At 32.3% G+C, this 21,987-nt stretch overlaps 2 protein-coding genes across 5 annotated transcripts; both read left to right on the forward strand.

Moving 5' to 3' along the window:
- The first annotated feature begins 1,493 nt into the window (after nt 1–1,493).
- On the forward strand, nt 1,494–12,771 carry LOC148598458 (uncharacterized). 2 transcript variants are annotated; one of them, XM_088560902.1, is made up of 10 exons: nt 1,494–1,546; nt 2,895–2,927; nt 3,543–3,625; nt 3,869–3,940; nt 5,943–6,072; nt 6,953–7,053; nt 9,236–9,307; nt 10,430–10,877; nt 11,977–12,165; nt 12,475–12,771. In XM_088560902.1, the coding sequence occupies exons 1-10, from the start codon at nt 1,531–1,533 to the stop codon at nt 12,708–12,710; spliced, it is 1,380 nt and encodes a 459-aa protein (XP_088417028.1). In that variant the 5' UTR covers nt 1,494–1,530; the 3' UTR covers nt 12,711–12,771. The 2 variants fall into 2 exon arrangements, with proteins under 2 accessions (XP_088417028.1, XP_088417027.1); XM_088560901.1 differs by lacking the exon at nt 1,494–1,546 and adding an exon at nt 1,615–1,683.
- A 1,189-nt stretch (nt 12,772–13,960) lies between these two features.
- LOC148598459 (uncharacterized) lies at nt 13,961–21,394 on the forward strand. 3 transcript variants are annotated; one of them, XM_088560905.1, is made up of 8 exons: nt 13,961–14,082; nt 14,853–14,891; nt 17,064–17,146; nt 17,429–17,509; nt 18,186–18,306; nt 18,550–18,650; nt 20,500–20,571; nt 21,053–21,394. In XM_088560905.1, the coding sequence occupies exons 1-8, from the start codon at nt 14,055–14,057 to the stop codon at nt 21,227–21,229; spliced, it is 702 nt and encodes a 233-aa protein (XP_088417031.1). In that variant the 5' UTR covers nt 13,961–14,054; the 3' UTR covers nt 21,230–21,394. The 3 variants fall into 3 exon arrangements, with proteins under 3 accessions (XP_088417031.1, XP_088417033.1, XP_088417032.1); XM_088560906.1 differs by having other exon boundaries at nt 13,964–14,082; nt 17,429–17,500; XM_088560907.1 differs by lacking the exon at nt 17,429–17,509 and having other exon boundaries at nt 13,962–14,082.
- Nucleotides 21,395–21,987: the final 593 nt, after the last annotated feature.

Consider the following 21,987-nt stretch of genomic DNA (forward strand, 5'->3'; position numbering starts at 1 on the left):
GACACAAGGATAATAGGGTCGACAAATTTTGATTGTCACTGGAAATAGGGGGAGGTGGGTAGGGTCGGGCAGTTTAGCCTCCTGTGGCGGAGCCCTATGGTTCCTACTCCGGGAGAATACCACAATAGGGTTTTTTTTAACGTGCGAGGAACGTGGCATCTTTCCCAACACGGTGCACCACTACGATTTGTGGTCAGGTTTTCCGTATTATAGCCTGACAACCCCAGCATGTAACATACCGGGGGTACCCCATTCCACCACCTGGGGCACACAACCCAGTTGCTCTGTGGGCAGAGCGTCCTAGCCCCCGGCTAAGGTTTTGAGCACTATTTAGTCGCCTTTTACGGCAAGACTAGCGCTGCGGCAGGCCTATTCTTTTGCCACCCGGACCTGCACGGGTCCAGTCCTTCTTCTGCTCAATATCAAGTGACATAACCAATACAAAAATATACGAAACAATCTCGGAATTAGTTCTTGTCCTAAGTCAGGAAGATGTCAAATAACACAAATTTATCATCTGAATATATAATTGTAGTGCAGTAACCCTTTATTGAATTTGATAAGTTAGAGTTCAGTTAACAATTGCACTTGAAGGAAACCACAAATTTCCGCAACACCAAAATTAACACAGGGTTTGATAATAGTTCCGACATGCTTATATATTTGTTCAAAATTTCACTGCTAACGCTTAGTTCCTAACATAATAATTCATTGACGGGGTGTCCTCATCTTGAAAAATAAAATATTTACATTTCATGTATGAAGAAAAACTTGAAATGTGAAATTGGTCAGAGTTGTTTGTCTTTGTACAAGATGTATGCATGCAATATCGAACAATAAACATTGATTCAAACATATTCTTGTCTTGCAGCATGTTTGCAAACATTTTAACTTTCAAACATACCGCAATATGTACGTCAATTAACATAAAATGATTGATGCATGAATAGAAAGGCTACGCAATGGCATATGCATGTTCCTGTAGGGTGTTTGGCGTGTTGATCTGGTTGGAAATTTGCCAATTAAGTAGCCTATGAACATGCGTGTAGAGTTAACTTGTAGTGGGCACAACTTTATACGAACAAACCGTAAGATGTATACATTCTAATATTTTATTTAATTTTGTTTTACATTTTTTTTTACAAAAATCATTCGCAAAGTTTGTTTATTTACTTCAAACAGAAAAAAAATATTTTACTTTAACTTTTATTGTTGAAACGCTGTGTAGTCCTCAAAGCAAATAAATTGCTTACAAAGAATGCATTGGTTTTCATCTAGTAGTTTTGACTACGAATTATTCATAACATATAGTGTGTTTAGACAAATGCTCGTTTATTAAAAAAAGGATGTAGAATTCAATGTTCATATAATATTCCGTTCATTGTTATGACATATACAACGTAATAAGGACCCTAATACCTGCGAACTTCGATCTTGAACGAAGATCAATACAAAGACACCTAGAATGTACCTGGTCATTATGTATAAAGCTCCTTATCTTATCTGGTCTGTCCTATAAACCATACAGATATGCCAACAGTCATATGTAAGTTAGAACTTTGTATTTACATTTGTTATTGCACTAAGTGTTCTGCATGCATAGAACAAGCGACTTGTACTGACACCTCGTGGTAACAATGGTTTTTGTCAATTTTTTTTACGAATATGTAGTTTTGAAATACAGTAAGATATATATTTATGTATACAGCATTTTCTATCTGGAGTTCTACTTTACTCGAACAAAATAAACTTTACTGTTTTTACTGTTTGTTTGATAACATTTAGGATATCCAGCCGGAAAATTATTTCATGTCGTTATATAACCAAATATAACTTTACTACTAGCACAGATCCTTAAAACTAACTGATGTTATTTTATGATATACATTTAGTTTAGAATATTAGTCTTTCTTACGCATCATAGGTGATTTTTTAAACCTGTATCATTTACCCTATATCTTAAACCTAATAGCACATCCTAGACCTGCATCGCATAAATATACCCTACATCATAATCCTACTTGCTTTAAGTATAATTGTATTCAAAGATAACATAAACATCCGTATCACATCTGTAGCAACCCCGTAATACCCGCCCGATTGCTATTTATGGTAATATAAGAGTTTCATGCTGATATGGTATTAAATGTGCCCCATGTGCAACATCTGGTCTAGACAGCCATCCACATTATAGACGGACTGTTGAGGAATTTGGCTATTTAAATTTTGTACTCTTTTGTTTTCTTGTCCCTCAAAATACCTTTTTTTAAATTTGCATTGTAATAATTTGAAATGTTCTTCCATAGTATATATCATTAATAGTGTTACAGTGTTTGCTGATCATTTGAGCAACTAATTAATTTGATGTTAGCACAATTTCACCAGTTAATTTTGTCTTTAATTACGAATGAGTGAAAATGACAATTAGCATTATTTAATCAAACAATGACGAAAAACAAAAACATCAATATTGTAGCTTGCCTACTAGTAAAACAATAGGATAACCATAAACGGAAAGGTTTGCCGCAACATTTTATTATGTTTACTTCTGTGAAAAAGAGACAAAATGGCAAATTAAATATATTCTTTTTAAACAACTGAACAATCCTGTTCTTAACCTATTCATAAATTCATTGCTGTAGGAATATTGTAATTTCATTTTTTCCCCAAATATGAGGACCCATCTAACTTATCAATTTATCTTTAGTTTATTCTGAAAATCACAATGCTGCTTAACTAGGTCGTTTAAAAAGTCAGATATATCTCTAATCATGGGAGAAATTGTTTTACTTGTATTTAACAATTTTCTTTAAAAACTACTTTAATGACAGAATATCACAAATCAAATCGTAAAAATCAGACATTACTTAGTTAATGTTAATATTTTTTTTCAGATTTTACCCTTGCGTTATCATTGATTAAAGCAGGTAGATATGAAATTAGTTCTCTGTGCGTATATGGGATTTGACTCCTGTTAAATGGACTCCTTATCTTTTATTCTTTGAATTATTAAAAGATATAACATATAATTGCGCCCCCTCCCGAAAAAAAACTAACAAAAACAAACAAACAAAAAGAATAACAACAACAAAACAAAACAAAACAGAACTACTATGCAATACAGCACCAAAATACTGAACATTCAATTGTAATTAGTAAAATGTACACCATGTAAAGTTTGGTCTATTGTTATTAGTCAATCGTGATATATATTTTAATGATAAACAAACAAAAGACAAGGCCGATGAAATTGACGCAATGATAGATTCTTTGGCGACATATATAATCAAGTGTAATTTCATTATTTTTAGATTGACAGCTAGTAATCATTTGAATATATCACCTTCCCGTGGAACAAGTGTATATAATTAAAAAAGGCGTAATAATACCTACATACTAACAATGTGAAATTTCATAATAAAACACTGGACACATCACAAGTACAAAACACAAAGAAAAAACATACATACAAAATAATTCAAAAAGTATGCACAGCAGATTGAAAAAAATCAAACTTTATATATTTCTTTGTGTAATTAAAGGTGATGCCTTGACCTGTTTCCATTGTGATCAAATACCTTTTCCACGTGATTGTAAAACTGTTGTGAAATGCGGACCGAATGAGGTAATTTCATAGATATAAGAGCTTTTATCACGTTCGATGTTAGTGTGAGTTATTTTCTATCTCAAAAAAATCTAATCCTTCCAGAGATGTAGATAAGTGACTGTGAACGTCCATATTTGATTCTCAAACACACAAACATTGAAATATCTAACGTATTATTCTGAAATGGCGGGAAATAATTTCGAATAGAAGAAGTCGAATTAAATGACATTGATTTAATCAACATTATTCTGTCATTCACAGGAATGTTTCACAGAGAGAATAATAACAGATGATGGAAATGTATATTACAACACAGGTTGTAAGGATAAACAGGTAACCTAAGTTAATTACTTCCCTTTAAACGAACATTACTATGCTTTCCTGATGAACGACTATTTTGAATGTTAGCTAAACTGGTAAAAAATATTCAACTACATCAAACAGTTATGAAAATGAAACTAGTACAACCGCTACAGTTATTTCTTTTTAATTAACTTTTTATATCGCTGCCCCGTGCATGCTTTTCTCTTACATCTGTTTTACTATTTCCAACTCTGTCGGTTTTAGGGTATATGGTTATTTTGTTTCAGCGGTGATTGGAATGTTATTCGTTCTTTTTTGAATATATGTCGTATTCATATATTATTACATTGCATGCTCATACTTGTCCTAGTATCAACTCGTTAAAGAAGTCAAATAGTGATCTGCTCGTGAGCTGATATGGGTTCAAAGGTTGATGCAAGGCACAATATAGAACACAGCAATGGCTAATGTTTATTACAAATTTTAATCATTACAAGAAACCCTTAGTGACAATATCAAGTCATATGACTTTGATTTCTTTATTTTAAAGATTATATTCTTTTTTATTTGATGGCGTTACTATTCACGAGGGGTTTTGATAGATTGCGTTGCTGTTAATAACGGATCACAAACCCATTATCAGTCAGAGACTAACATTGGCTTGCATCCATTGGTATAATTAATTGTATCAAAAACGTCCATGGCACTTCCATATATGTGACGAAAAATGAGAACACGTGTCATACATCCTAATAATTAAATTGATTAAATAAAAAATTAAAGTGATTCAAATATACATGGTTTTAATCGACAACATATTTGTCCAGTGTGGTGGACGTGTTTTTCAACAAACGATCGGCATTCCAATGGGAACAAGTTGTGCTCCTTGCTGAACTATTCCTCCACTCTTATGAAGCTGACTTTATAGCTGATCTGATCAGAAAGAACTTTCCTTTCATCTGTGGCAATATCTTTTCAGCAACTGCGTATGGAGTGTTCATATCACAACTCATACGTTATACCAGGGCTTGCCGAAACTACACAGACTTTTTGTATCGCGCTAAAACTCTAACACATAGGCTTCTGGAACAGGGTTATGTTGCTACTAGTTTGAAGTCATCACTACAGAAGTTTTATGGTCGTCATCATGAACTCGTGGATCGTTATGGTGAATCTATCTGCACCATGAAAATTGATTTATTCAACGTGTCATAGTTTTCCTTTCCTCGTTTGTCTACCCGGGGCTTGACTTTTGTATGAGCAATTCGGCGGGTGTTTCTAGAAACGCAGAGGACGCTTAACCTACCGGTGCACCTGGTCCATTTTTAGTGGAGTCCGAGTTTTAGCTTTTGTTACTTTGTATGTATGATTTTAGTTACTTTATGTTCTTTGTTCTGTATGTCTGTTTCCCATGTCTGGTCTTTGTCCCTGGATTACATTCTTTTGATCACCGTTATAACCTTGGTTCCCTTGATTACTCTTACGCAAATCGTTTGCAGTGCAGGATAAATGCCGAATTATTAGGTTCAAGCAAGTTATTATGTTGGCAAAAAAAAAGTTAACAAATAAAACAGACGTGTACAACACTATAGCAGTCGTTTTGTCTAACGCTTAGTTGACGACAATTTTCACTTTTTCGACTCTTGTTTGCTCAAAATAAATTAATACGAACATTAGAAGTATGGCTAGCCATAAAATATGTTTAAATGCAGGTTTATTTACCTCTACCAAACCAGTACGATAGTAGCTTATTTCATTTCCCGATTTGATTTCGACTCTTTGCTCAAAATAAATTAATACGAAAATTAGAAGTATGGCTAGCCATAAAATATGTTTAAATGCAGGTGTATTCACCTCTACCAAACCAGTACGATAGTAGCTTATTTTATTTCCCGATTTGATTGTCAGTTTTTATACTATTTATATCCTTTTCTCCCGCTCATGACTATGGACTCGTTTGAACTTTGGGTACATTTAAATTGCATTGAAACAAATGCTTGAGATTTTCTTTTTTTACTTTATTCCACAACAGAAATGCATTCTTGGTGGAAAACGTTCGGTATCTTCGTCTCTGGTAAAACGTCAAGGGTCTTTTGAAACGGTAGTGTGTGATTCTTGCTGTACAGATGACCACTGCAACTATGGTGGATGTGGAGCTGATCGTACGTAAATTATTGTACAATGTTACTTTCGCTTATGAACACTGTTTTATTTTATTTTAGGGGATGGGGTATTATAATAGAGATTAATTGCTATTCTGTCAACATGCTGTAAACAATATTTAAAATGAAAAGTGCCTGGCTCGGGATCGAAAAAATATATCCGAGTACAATGACATTCCTACCTGCGGAATGTTACTTTCGTAAGCCAGCACAATAAAAATCCTACCATAGAAAACACATGTTCTCATCCTCAAATGTCTACATCAGAACTTAAACCTGCAATCAATCAATCAATCAATCAATCAAAATATTATAAAATGACTTTGTATATCATGGACTGAAAAAAATATGTGTGGATATGTGTGTACGATTTATTCATGTCAATAAAGACAGAAAAAGACTATATTTGTTAATATATGCAACGTCTAAATATCTTTATGTGTGTGTGTGTGTGTGTGTGTGTGTGTGTGTGTGTGTGTGTGTGCAATGTTTAATTTATAAACCAAGCATCTGCCTTACATGTACCTGTACAAGTCTGCATGTCGAAAAGGTGGTCGGTTTAGATAGGTGTCGCTGAATATGTATATGACATACATGAAACAATCCTATTTCAGATCAACATACCCACTTACAGATCTGTACTGATTAAAGAGATTTCAGGAATTATTATAAATAAGTGTTTCTAATAATATGTTAAATAGAATTAACACCAGTGAAACAGTATAATAAATATAATTAGCACAAGACCTAGTAGTAAACAAATTGGAATTTAATTGTCAATGTTGACATTTCCTAATTCAATCTTTTGTGCTAACTGTGATTCAAATATAAACTTAGATCATTGTTAAATAACGTCTTATTCTAATATTTTTATCGTCAGCTTTACCAGCCGTTGATCAAAGAGGTCCAATCTGTTATGATTGTGCGATGATGAGAGATCCCACCCATTGTAACCAAGTCACATTATGTGGTAGAGACCAGGTAAAATTCAATGGTAAAAAGGTGTAAAGCGTAATATTGATAGTACATGTATGTTATTTTTTCATACCAGTAGCGTTATAGTCTCTTCGACATACTGAAATTATCAATTTTCCTTCTATGTTATATATGTTAATACAACAGAAAATACAAAGTGTCTTATCTTTCTAGATCATCGAATCGACAGCTGTTTCTGATACATGTAATACTTAAATTATTACCTTTATAAGCACGATAACATATCCTTGTATTAAAGAGAAGACACGTTAGATTTCATCATGTTGAGTCACTGGAGACTAAATTGATGACTGTAATAACCATGCAATCCAAATATTACTCCGATATTTAAATTATGTCTACTTATTTACTTAGACATATTTTGACCATGTAAACTTTTAAAATGCTTATTAAACACAATTGGCATAACTGAACACAAATATGTTTCACTGTAGACATTACTAAAAAATTAACGCATCCTGGTGTTGAATAAGTCATTAAATGCTTTATCTAACATTTTTGTACTGAAATGGATAAAAGATATGACAGAAAAAAATTTTAAGGTAGAGACATTCTGTCTACCTCAACGAAAACAATGCTGACGTGGATTTTTTTCTTGTTTATCACAACCTTAAAGCGATGATACAGACATTTCATGACAAAAAATGTGTTGAAATAGCCAATAATGGTTAATCTTAACTAAAGACTGACGTAACATATTTTGCGTTTGTGGAAGATGAAATATATTTATTATAGAGAGATAAAAGCGCACCTTAACACACTGTCTGTCCGTTTCATTAAAAAAGCGACTGTCATTCATTATTTTGTCTGGTATTGGGTGGAAATAACGAAATGCTTGTTTAAAGATACAAGTTTAATCATACTAAAAAAATCCTAACAATGTAAGAATCGTCCAATTTGCAAAGCAAATGTTTTGTAGTTCCCTCCGCGGGATTCGAGCTCGTACCGCTGTGACATCTGTGGCAACACCGTCTGCACAATGTCCAGCGCCCTAGACCACACGGTCAGCTAGACTACATAAAAAATACAGCCTTCGCTGGCTGGGGCATTCCTCCTTGTAGGATATATCTATGGCTGTAACTAAGTACACGATGTATAGTAGTACGGGCAGTTCATCTGGATATAGAACATCGTTGGGAATTTTTCAGACCCCTCTTTACTTATACATGTTATACTTTTTACTTGTATCAATTTGATCCGAAGGAGCAGTGTAGCGAATAGAGTCGTCGCGTCACATTTTAAGACGTTGTATAATATTGACTTGTTGTGACATGTGTCGTTAAAATGATCCTCTATCCTACATAACAACACCTAGATGAAGGGGAGAATTTTTCGGAAACCCCAGAATCTGAAGAAAATGAACTTAACAGATTTGTCGATACAAACAAGGTTAAAGATTTCTTTGATCAACAGAAGAAACAGTTAACCGCTAATTGCAAACAAAGGGGCTTGAGTATTTTCTACAAGTGGCTCGTTGCCACGATGAATTGTAAATATGCCAGCAATAATATTTTAAAACAAAATGAATAACAACAGAAACAAACTAAGAAAAAATTGTTTTCCTCACAATCAAAACAATATATTGCACTAGTTCAATTAAGGAAAAATAAAATCTAATGCAATGTTAAAAGAATATATGAAAAATGTAAATATTGTATCTGGAACACAGCAAAAATACTACTATATAATAAAAGGGTTACTGTATGAATATTGCACTCGTAAACTTGAGCAGCATGATATACTGCTCGATCCAATATTCTCCAATATATATTCAATAAACCCTATAATATTATTTCATAATTCTTTTAAGAATGACACATGTATTTTATAGTTGTTACTTTATGTATGAAATGTTAAACTGTGTATATATCAGTATGTGAGAGAACTTTTATAAGCTATTTAACTGAACGTATCAATCAAGTTCATACTAATTAATTCTTATTTTTGAGTGATAAGCTATATGTTTAAAATATACAAAAGATACTGTACAAGAACTATCGAAATGTTCATGTATGAAAATGAAACAGCAGAAATAGAAGCTTTGTCGGTATTTTATAGCTTGTAACAATATTCGTGTGGTAAACAAATTATCTACCCTTTTTAACACTAAAATATAAGACAGTTAAAGGTTAGTATTGAATAACAGTTTAATATTGTTCCTTTCCAGCTTTGTGAAGTTTTAAAGACTCCACATCCAACCTTTGATGTAACATACACTGCTAAATGTGGCACTAAAACGGTAGGTGTAATGTGAAAGTACTTTAATTCGTGAATACAAGTAGATTCTTGAATTCGTGGTTTTAAGGTTTTCAGTTCACACAGCAATGGGAATGTGCATTTCGTTGGGAGCCAAATTTCGTTGTTTGGCGTACCCACGAAACCCACGAAAAGTGGTACCCCACGAACAATAGTACTTTCACACTATTTGATTCTATATGAAACCTTTTTTGTTATGTTTCATGTGAAACAGGTGTTATTCAGAATTCGGTTCAGCTAAGTTCCACCATACATTCAAAGGAGATGAGCCCGATGCTAGTTCTATGAAATTTTCAAGCTGATGCGAATTCTGATGGGTTTTTTTATTTTTGCAATGGGGTTGCAGATGAAAAATGGTTTAAAAGAGTAATCAAGGGAACCAAGGTTCTAGCGGAAATAAAAAGAAAGTAATCCAGGGACAACTTACAAACATGGAAAACAGACATGCACAACAAAAAATATAAAGTAACTAAAATAATACATACAAAGTAACAAAAGCAAATGAGCGACCCCATCTCCACTAAAACCTGGAAGCATGGACCAGGTGCACCGGTAGGTTAAGCGTCCTCTTCTTTTATAGAAACACCCGCCGAGTTGCTCATAAAAAGGTCCGGGATAGACGACAGAGGAAAGGAAAATTATGACACGATAAACAAATCAGTTTTCATGGTTCAGATTGATACACCATAACGATCCACGAGTTTATGATGGTGACCATTAAACTCTGTAGTGATGACTTCAATCTTGTAGCAACATAACCTTGTTTCAGCAGCCTAACTGTAAGAGTCCTAGCGCGAAAAATTAAAAAATTCCAATCAATACCAAGAAAATAACATTATATACATAAAAAAAAGGTCAAACGACCGTATTTATTTACAAAAGCATCATTTTCAAGGAGGTGTCAACTGAAGTAAAAGAAAAAAAGAAATATCACATGGATATGAGTGTCTATAAGCAAACAGCAATAATGCCTAGATACACTTGTTGACATAAATATATATCTTCTAAATAAACCAGTCAACTTGATATAACGTATAACCAATAAAATTATGCTTTATTAATTAAATCAATATATTAATGTCTTACATATACTGATTTTACACAGCTTTGCGATAGATTAATGGGTGCAAGTTCCATATTTGGTAAAAGGGACGAAGGAGGAAGTGGAATAGAAAAACGATCATCGTTGTGCTTCCGATGCTGTAAAGGTGACCTATGCAACTTGGGTTGTACGAACCCAACCACCGTATCAACGACAGCAGCAACAACAACTATTGCCTCAACTACAACAATTGCATCCAGTACAACAAGTACAACAGGCATGACAACATCAGTATCTGCAACTGTTTCATCTTCAATTTCGACAATGCAGACCTCATCAGCTGCCATCTCATCCACTTCATCAACAAGCTCAGCTACAAACTCATCAATGACTAATAGTACTCAAATGTCTACCTCAAGCACCAGAGCTTCGTCTCCAGTGTCAACTTCTTCACCAATACCTCCCTCAGTTGTGACATCTACAACACTCGCTACTAATGCATCTAATCATGGTAAGGATACCGATTGTAAAGATGAATATTTGTCGCTTTGTGTTGTTGTTTTGTATTGTTTTGGTTTGGTTTTGTTTTTTTTCTACCTAATATTTCATGTTCATGCTCTGTTCGTGTTTAAAACATTTTTGTATTCCAATCTGATGTCATTTTATTCTCTTTCATATTTTTTTTTTCGTTTTGTATTGATTTATTTTGGTTTGATGTGTAAATTTTACCGTTTTTTTTTATTTTATTGGGGATGTCGGGGAGGGGAATACATTAATATTACTAGTTTGCAAGCTATGTATTTATTCATTAACTTTTTCTTGATGTACAGATTTTAAATGGCACCAACTTCCCACTTACATGATAAACCATCCTCCAATTCCCATAGAAAATTGCCTTCCCCTTGGAATTTTATATACTTTAATTCTTAAATTGTTGGGTTTTTTTTTGGTTTCTTTGTCTTTGTTTTTGTTTTTGTTTTTGTATTTATTTAATTTGATTAATTTTTTTAACTAAATACTTTATAAAAACTAATTTCCCATTCCTCCCCGTTCAAAATCCCCACCCATAAAATACCCCCTCCCTATCACCAATTCCTATCACGTATTCCTCATTTCCCATATACCATAGAATGGGAAGTTTTCCCATACAAATACTGTAGATATGCGTAGTCATTCAATTTGTTTTGCGCATAGAATCCAGATAATTTCAATGGTATGGGTGGCACATGATCAATTTTTCCCCAGGGACTTTTTTGTTCAGATGAAACGTTATATATATAAAAAAAATAGCAAAAATATTTCTTGAAATCGAAAACGGATGGCTCAGAAAATGATGTTAAGGTACCTCAAGAAAACAAAAATTTTGTTTTTCAAAGCGAATGAGTTATCTCACTTTTCCAAAAAGATTTCAGCGCTTTTCATGTGATTTATTTCTCTTTCACCGTAGCAGTTCAATTTAACTCTGTGAAAAGGTGCATTTGCGATATGAAATGGATGATTTCTTTTTCAAAAGCTATCATGTGCCACCCACCGCCTGGTTTTTTGTGTGGACGCCCTCTTAAAGATATATCAAAGACTATAAGATAACAATAACAACATTTTTTCTAAAGGTTGTCTACCAGATTATATTTTTTATGGATCTTCATGCTATTATTTCTCCAAAACTTCCCTGTACTGGGCACCAGCAGAGAAATGGTGTAAGGACCACGGAAGTGACCTTGCCATTATAAACGATGCAACGGAGGACAATCTCATTATACAACACCTAAAACAGCTAACTGCTCAACACATGCTACCTAGTAAGTTCATAAATTATACACATCTAACTAGTAATCAAACAGCGTTTCCTACACTATTTTCAGCTCAACTGGTCATTGGTCATTTGAGCTGTTCCCATCACTTTGCGTCCGTCCAAGTAAGGCCAAAGAAGCGCAAAAATCATAAGATTACGAGTTGCCTACATTAACATGACAATACATATCTTATATAAAATATTGCAATTATGCTGTGCAAGTGTTTTAGAGGGAATTATCTTGTGATAATCACACGAACAAGTTTTAAACATACAATGTCCAGCCTTCTATCTGTGTATTTTTAAATTCATTTAGGTGATCTTTGGGGATTTTATATTGGTGCCCGCCTTGTAAATGGAACTTGGACTTGGGTTGACAATACCAAAGTGTCTTACGCAAACTGGGCTGCAACTGAGCCCGACCACAAAGACGCCCAGCCATACGCTTCAATCTACGTTCCGTCATCGGGCTATTACAACTACGAATGGGCAAGCCATAAAGACATGTACACTACACAATATTTCATTTGTGAATTTAAACCAAGTCCATGAAGTTTGTTTTAAGATATAGCTAAATAAATTATCTAAATAAAATGATGTCGATATTCTTTTACTTTTTCTTGTCCAATCAGAATACTGCATGACGATTTTTATCTATAGCCACTACCAATGTCTTAAAATTATGTTGAAATGAAAAAAGCAACATGTGAACATATGACAAATGATTTTTGTTTAATCAAAACGAGAAAACATTGGCATCAGATTAAGGCATATTAAATAGTAAGAAAATAACATAAACTGCGACGAATATAATATTTTGGTGGCTGTTAAAAAATCAAATAAAAAAAGGTTGAATTATTCAAAAAAAAAAGTTTGAAGAACAAGCACCTTAAATCATATAAAACAAACCAAAAAATTAATCCTCCTCTGCACTTGGTTTATGTTAGTTCAAACGTAAGAAAACAAATTTCTCTTTTAATTTTCAACAGCTATAAAACAACAATATGTAATTTAAAGCGAAAGATTCGGTGAAGTTGTGACAGTCCTCTTTCGTCTACTCCGGACTTGACTTTTTATGATCAGCTGGCGTTTCTAGAAATGCAGGGGACGCTTACCCTACAGGTGCACCTGTTTCATGCTCCTAGTCTGTATTGGAGTCGGAGTTTTTTTTTTCTTTTATGTCTAGTCTTTTTACCTGGATTACCTTCCTATGATTTCTGCTAGACTATTGGTTCCCTTGATTACTCTTTTTTATAAATAAAACATTTTGTAATAGAGTGACATACTGGTTAATAAACTCGTCAAAAAATGCAAAGTTGTAAATTTTGTGCATACATTTACAAATATATAAGTATTGGATATGATTTCCTTTCTTTTCATGTTTATATTTCCCTTGGGTTTAGGGTAATTGTGAAGAGTGAATAACCATATTATGGTCACAAGTCCCGAGGAACTCTGAAAGTTAATACAAGTTAATAAAGATGCTGGTGTTTGTTTTTGTAACAGACTTCTCTTATTATCATATGCACATGTTTTAATGCTTGGTAATTACATATATAGAGTGGGTAATAAATACCTCGAGCCATCTGCGAAGTCAAATAACATAAACCTCACAAGATAAATATATTGTAACGTTTTGGTGTTAAAAAATCAGAGATGCAAAATCGCAAATCATATTGCACACGAAATATCCCAATTCTTTGAGAGAAAATTTGTCCAAATATCCATTATTTATCCTATTATATATGCCTTACCTGATCTTGAACATACATTGAATATGGCCAAGGTGAATTTTTTTTTGTGACGCGGTAACCGATTTTGACGCAGGTCAAAGTACATTCTGATAAGAAATCTGACTTTAAGTTCCGAACCAGAGAAAATTATAAATCATTTAACATGTTTACAATTACGATACAATTTATTGGTAAGTACAATTATATGTAATGTTCATGTATGTAATAAGACTCTACAAACATTGAGGTTTAAGATTTAGTTTGATTACATAACACAAACTATTAATTAAGCCAGAGATACTTGTACATAAAACGGGATTTTCAAATTTCTGGAAGAATACCTTTTTCCTATCAGTACATTATTCAATGATAAGATGAATAAAAGAAAAAGGCACAACAATATGAGGTACGATAAAACTTTTGTCGACATAACTTAAAATTCGTATGTATTGATCGCAGACTAATTGACCAAACAGTGGTTCTATCTATGGTGAGAAAACTAGTTTTTACTGTATGCCTTATCATAACTTTTTGTCTGCAGTCATCTAATATTCTACATGTAAAATCAGTTCACACAGAAGTGTCAAATTACGATTTTCGTTTGCAAAATATTTTAAAAAGTTGACCAAAGTTCTTTGCAGTAAAATTGGAAGTCGTTTATTCACAACAAAAATGAAAACGTGTATGTTTTATTATGCATAATTCTTTTCTAAAAGTTATTCATTTTAAATGCATGACACTTGAAGTTTTACATTCACATTATCTTACGCTACTCTTGAGAGATTTCATAATTGTACAGCCTTAAATTTCTGATGTAGTTTGAATCTTTTACTTGGATTAGTTTATATATAGTTCACAGATGAAAAAAATGAAATACTTTGCATTCAATACACAATATAAAAAACTAAAACATTTATGTTTTCCGTCTTTTATCTTTCTGCTTCTTTTTTTATGATTTTAGTTGTGATGATCGTTATTTTAAGTACAATACTTGCAACAGGTATGTTTTATTTATATGTTATAAACCTTTTAGGTCCTTCATAATTTTTCCTTTGCTACATGTACTATAAGAACTTTTCCATGTCAGGCCAATTAACGATTTCCAAATATGTGTATGTACTGTCCTTATTTTTATTATCATAATTGTCATCTGCATAAGGGCTTCGGTACAACAAGGCTTTCATAAAAATACCTTAAATAAAACTAGTAGGTCAATTGTTGGTAAAACAATTGAAAGGTCTTCCCATTGAAAGTTATCTTCTTGTTATGTACACGTTAAGATATTTTGTTTGACACGTAACAACAACTTCCTTTTTTTCAGTTGGTGACTTTTTCAAATGCATTGTCGAGGTTTTCATCGTGTGTTTGTTTTTAAATGTACACTTGATAACCTTTTTTTTATATGCAACTACCGTACTGTCTATGAATGTTAACAATACGCACTTATTAAGCCGAATCAGATTTTCTTTCGTTAAAATGGAATTCATATGTGTGATGTGCAGGTTACGATCTTTCATTTGATATGCAACAATCTTACCTACAAAGAACTTTCATTATTTGCACTTATTGACCCAACCCTTCATGTATAAAATATTGGGGTTCAAGCTTTGATATTTGAAATTCGCTCATTTACACCTTTTAAATGATCTGTTACATGAACCCTTTAACGGAGTTGAAAAAAAATAATTAAATATCAAATCTATAAATAAGTATTAATGAAATATGCAAAACCATTGTAAAATCTGAAAATTTCAATGTATTGTAGTTTCTTTAATTTTTTTATTTTGGTCCTTGATACTAAGCCAAACACTTGTACTTGCGCAGATCTTTCACTCTGTTTAAAAGTCATTTACGTATTTGTTGTGGATTTTGCACTATGAACCCCGTGTTTAAATACTACATAGATCGAAAACAAGCTATCTTGAATATCTAATATGTAGAACCTATACAACACGTTGACAGAAAATTTGGTCAATTTTAGTGCTTGTTTAAGGCAAATGAATAATTATAATAATATGCAATAACAAACTCTAGAACCGGACGTCATATAGACATAGGACTATCACCATACACCAAGGGATCACTTTACCTTGAAAAAATATTGCAAAGTCAATGTCATACAAACATTAAAAAGTGACAAACCTGACCATGTAAAACATTTAAATTGTCATAACCTTTGAACAGACTGTTGATGTAAACTTGGGCTGAAAATGTAGAGCTCATCGAGAGGGTCATTTTATTTTTGCATGTATGCACTTATCGCTTATCATTTTCACATTATCAAGGCCTGTAGTTTGCTGTAAGAAATCCTTCTAGCACTCTGTGACCTTTGACCTTGGTTACAAATGAGGTCATCTGGACTTCAGAGTAAAAGGGAACCAAGGTTATAGCAGTAATCAAAAGAATGTAATCAAGGGACAAAGGCCAGACATGGAAAACAGACATGCACAACAAAGAACATAAAGTAACTAAAATCATACATACAAAGTAACAAAATAAAATGAGCAACTCGGACTCCATAAGGACTGGCAGCATGGACTAGGTGCACCGGTAGTGTAAGCGTCCGTTGCTTTTATAGAATCACCGGCCGAGTTGCTAATAAAAAAGTCAAGTCCGTGGTAGACTAATTAGGAAAGGAAAACTGTGAGACGTTGAACAAATCAGTTTTCATGGCGCAGATTGACCATTTATGATGGTTCCATGTCTCTACCACTTCTGGTTATCAAAATATAAATTTTCCAACTTGTATTATGATATTTCAGGTGATATAGCTGCCGTAAGGTTTCATAACAAAGTCCATGTCAATATTCACTCATTAGGCCATCTGTTTGTGTAGATGAGACCGTTTTCAGATTGATTCTATCTGTAATTGTTTTCAAGATATGAGCGATTTATCGAAACGGATGTAAAGACACATAACTCTTAAAGAATTATTCAATGGATGATGAAATTCTTTAATAGAGCCCGGAGTAAGGTCTATCAATGATTCAAATTTGGAAATGATATCTTGAAATCTTGAAAGACGACGAACAAGGGCCATTTAAAAGAAGAAAAAATGTTGGAAAAATATTGGAAGAAACAAAAATAGCATTAATTATGTGTGAATTATATCTACATATAAACTAGGAATGTCAGTTTTATTTCATTGTTTTTTCATTCGTCACATTTGTAGCTGATGGATTAACCTGCCTTACATGCTCACAAACACCAATACCACGAGAATGTAAACAGGCTGTGCGTTGTTCGGCTGGAGAGGTATTAAACTATGTGGAAATTGTACAATGTTTGGTTGTCTTGCTGTAACTGTTTTTTTTTAATTATTTACATTTGTTGCTTTTTATACATGTACATTATTATTTTGTTTTATTTGACCAGAACAAACAATCAGAATACAGAATAAATTTATTATTTAGAGTGAATCAAGTTAAACTTAGGGTTTTTTTTGGCGAATATATTGTAAATAGTCAATTTAATAAAACGAGTGAAAGAAATTTGTTTTGTGATGTCATTTTTTTTAAACCACGAAGATTTTGTCAGGTATGTTTTATGGAGAAAACAGTTTATCCAGATGGAAATGCATATTATAATTTGGGCTGTAGAGACAAGAAGGTAATAATTGTAAATAAAAACTAATAACGATTTTTTATTCCAAACAATAATGAAACCTATGACAAATAACAAACCAGATAAGTTGTTTGGATATTAAGATACATATAATTACAGGTGACAAGTTGCTTACTTAGTTCAGGAATATGTACGTAGAAGATATACAATCGTATTTGTAAATTTAAAAAAAAAATTAAGCCATTTTGTATATTCAGATTTTTGGTGATAAATGATTGATAGTTTTAATAGATCATAAAGCTGTATGGATAGTAGTTGGGTTGGATTTTGTCTATAAACGATCCGTGTTTATGCATAGACTGCTGCGAATGCAGTCGACTTTTTAAGTTCTATATCAAAATTATAAATATATAAACATGAGACTTAACATAAGTGTTATGAAACATTGGAGTGCATGTATAAATGTGGAAACTGCAAATGGTTGAGTCTATATATGGTCCTGAAAATGTCTTATTATATGTGAATCAATCAAAATTGTTTCTACAAAGATGATGATTTATGAAAAAAGTATATTTATAATTAAGTAAAACAGAAAATACAAAAATACGAAAGATGTGAACAATCGAATTACTGAATCTACTTTATCTATGCACGTTCGTCTGCAATCAGATTTTAATTTATTGTTCTATCTTACAATAAAATTTAATTTTGTTTTGTTTTTCCATCAAAGCTCTGCACGAATACTACAGGACAATTGCTGCCAAACATGGGAAAAAGAAATGCAAATAAGACATGTGATAATTGCTGTGATGATAAAAACTTGTGTAATGTTTTTGGATGTGATTCCTTAGGTATGTATGTAAACAAAAATATTATTAAAATAGTTCAGTATCATTTTGCAAAAGACACCTTTTTCCTTATTTTTTCTTCTTCCTTTTACATGTATGTTCGACGTCATTATATGAATCAGAGACTGTCCTTGACTGACAATTATTATTGCAACCCAAAACACGGGATTGTGTATTGTGAAATGTTTCTTTGTTTGCTTTGGTTTACCTTTGCTTTGTTTTTGCTCATGATTTCTGTAATTCCAGATTATCCATCGAAAAGTAATAGAGGGCCTATATGTTACAACTGCCAATTTATGTCTACGGATACTGCCTGTAATAACATTGAGACGTGCAGAAAGGACGAGGTACATAAAGAATTTAATGTATTAAAAATTCAATACTATTTTATACTAACCTGTTTAAAAGGAACTCCGAATTATCCAATACCCGTGTCTAAACCTGGCACCTTTTAAAACTCCTTCATAACACTTTATATTTATTGTAAATACTGGTAAAGGTAACTCGTACACCTATTTCGATTTCCACCATTTTCTCACTGTATAAACAACATCTATTGTCAATGAGGGATATGTACAATAAAGGAATTGAATCGACATGTGCCCTTACATTGAATATTCTAGTAATTATGATGCCCATTTGATACTTCTGAACTTAAACTTCCATTAAGTATCAGGGACAGATCTTAATGAAAAACCTAGTCATGAAATTTCTGTTTCTACGACAAGAACAGTCAAGATAATTTCATTTTAATGTAACACATCGTACTCATGTAAGGTGGAAATTCGCAAAAATTAAATTATGGCACATGTCAACTGTTAACATTTTATGTATTTACAATAGAAACAAATCCAACAACTTGTGTTCCTTTTAATTATTTTTTTTTATTAATTTTGTTTTATTTTATTTATTTATTTATTTTATTTTTTGTTTTTGATTTTTGTTTTTGATTTTTGTTTTTGATTTTTATATTTTTGTTCTTTTTTTAATTCATGTGTACCAATACTATTTTTCTAAAGACGTTAGTAAAAATATGACTCTAAAATAAACACAATTTGAACACAGTCGACTTACAGTAGACCCTTTGTTTATAATATACCTGAGATTACTCAGCATTAATTGGATAATCGAACAATGTACAAATTATACTTTGGTAAATTTGTTATCTGTATTTCATTTATATTAATTTTTTACCTTACATGCGGCTCCGTTTTACTTGCAGGTATTCATTATTCAATTTCACTGTTGAAAAGCCTCTGCAGGACAAGTCACTTGTTTTATATGGTGGAAGTTTCTTTGATAAACATTATTAAATATGTTTTGCTTTAAAAATTAACAAACACTTTCGTGGTACTTGGAAAACTAAAAAAAGAAAGCTGAAAAATAAAAATAAAATACACAAATATTTGTACTTGATTCAAAATTACTTCATTTACAGACTTTAATCTTGGTTCCCATGATTACTCTTTGAAAAGCAATATACTATGATCCAGTACATTTAACCTTGTCGAAACTGATTTCTTTTTGGACTTTAAAATTTGTTCTGTTTGGACAGGTACATTATTATTATGTATTCGGTTTACAAAGGTCACGATTGTACTTTACAATTTTATTCATTTACCCTTGTGAAGTTTGAAAGATTTTTAGGGTAGATTTCAGAATTTATTTTACACAAGCTTTGATAAAATCAAACTATTTTCTTTTACTATTTTTTATTTCTGATTGGGAAGTACATTTCTGCCTAACAACCAGGCAAAAACATTATAAGGTATGGCACATGGAGAAAAAAATGTATGGAGATTTTTTTCTCATAATCCAAGCATTTATACCTTATAACCTCAGGAAATAACTTTTTGTTTTATTTTTTACGTATTCAAGATATTAATTTTAATTAGAGTGCCTTATGAAAAATGGTGGGAAAATGTTCCCGCACTTTTCTGAATATAGGCAGTCAAAAATGATTTAACTCAACAGAAGCCACATGATAAATTCAGACAGGTCTTTGGCTGTGTTCAATATATTTGAGGCATAATATACCAAATAAAGAAAAAATGATGTGCCACCCATTGCTTGATTCTTACACAGAACTGTACTTTTATACTTTTTTTTTCAAATCAGATTCCTTAAATATTAACATAGGCTTTGATTTTGATTAATATGTCTTTTCGCGGTTATATCACAATGATTTTGTTTCAGTATTGTGAAGTTTTAAAGACTCCACATCCAACCTTTGATGTAACATACACAGCTAAATGTGGTTCTAAAGCGGTAAATGAACTATCACGTATATAAACAAAAGAAAAGATTGCGTTCTATCAACTTGTCTAGATCTCTCGGTATGCAATGAAAAGGAGGTTTGATATATGGGGAAAGTGTTCAGGCTATCGCATATGAATGATATGCGAATATTTTCATCACAAATATGTACGAAATCAGCATTTCTGAAGGGCCCAAAGTACCAATGTTAATTTACGAAATCAAAATGTTTTAAAGCTGGAGAGCTCAATAAATCAGAAAAAAATAACAAAAGGAAAAAATCTAACAATATAATATGATGAATCCTTTCAGAGACAATTTGTTATAAAAGTGCAATCGTCAAAATTTAGTAACATACAGACATATTTGTTAACATCGGCAAAGTCGTTTACATTGATATAACGAAGAAACCATACACCTAGATCTTGTTTCATTCAAATAATATAATTGTGTGTGAGCAATGTATAAAGTATATTACTTTTTTTCTACACAGCTTTGCGATAGATTACAGGGTCCAGGTTCCATATTTGGTAAAAGGTACGAAGGAAAACGTGGAATAGAAAAGCGATCGTCTCTATGTTTCCGATGCTGTAAAGGTGATCTATGCAACTTGGGTTGTTCCAACTCAACTGTTGTAACAACATCTACATCAACTTCAACTATGAACTAAATTACAACAGAAATGAAAATTCAAACTTCCACAACCATTTCATCGTATTTTAAACAACAAAGAGGACAAGCGAGATGGAAACTATTGACAAGAACTTTGAACCTCTAAAATCGTCTAATTGTACTGACTCAGGTAATAATATTAAAAAAAGATTTTGGAATAAAATTGTCTTTAATAATTATTACTTTAGCTGTGAATCCGTATAATTACTTCAATGGTAAATTGGGTTTGAATATTTTGTTCTTCGTCTTTTTAGAAAAAAAGTCATAGAATAAAGTCAATTGTTCCGCTTATACATACAAACAAGACATTGATTTTATTTGTTCTGGATCAAGTTATATAATAAAGCTCATGAAGCTCTGGGCTGGTTTCTACAACTAATGAAACAATCACTCTTTAGTAAACTTTTAACTTTAATGGGTGTAGCTATCTCTGCAGTTCTACCACAACATTGGTTACTCCCGTAGTGGTATTAATTCAATGTGGATCCTAAAAAAGTCGAAAGATCTTTTGGAGACAATCAGTTCCAGACTATTATCTGAATATAATAGCATTAAAAGCTATAATTTTTCAACACTGTATACTTCTATTCCCCATACGCAGTTAAAATCCCGACTTAAAAACATTATACATCGTTGTTTTTCCAACAAAGATGGTACACCTAGATACAAATATATAGTTCTTTGTAGCGATTCCTCATACTTTGTAAGAAATAATTCCAAATCATCTTCCAAATATACAGAGGAAGATGTTTACAA

This window comes from Perna viridis, chromosome 14 (assembly GCF_037379345.1).
Source record: "Perna viridis isolate PV_CMFRI_1.1 ecotype Kerala chromosome 14, ASM3737934v1, whole genome shotgun sequence".
NCBI classification, from domain to species: Eukaryota; Metazoa; Mollusca; class Bivalvia; order Mytilida; family Mytilidae; genus Perna; species Perna viridis.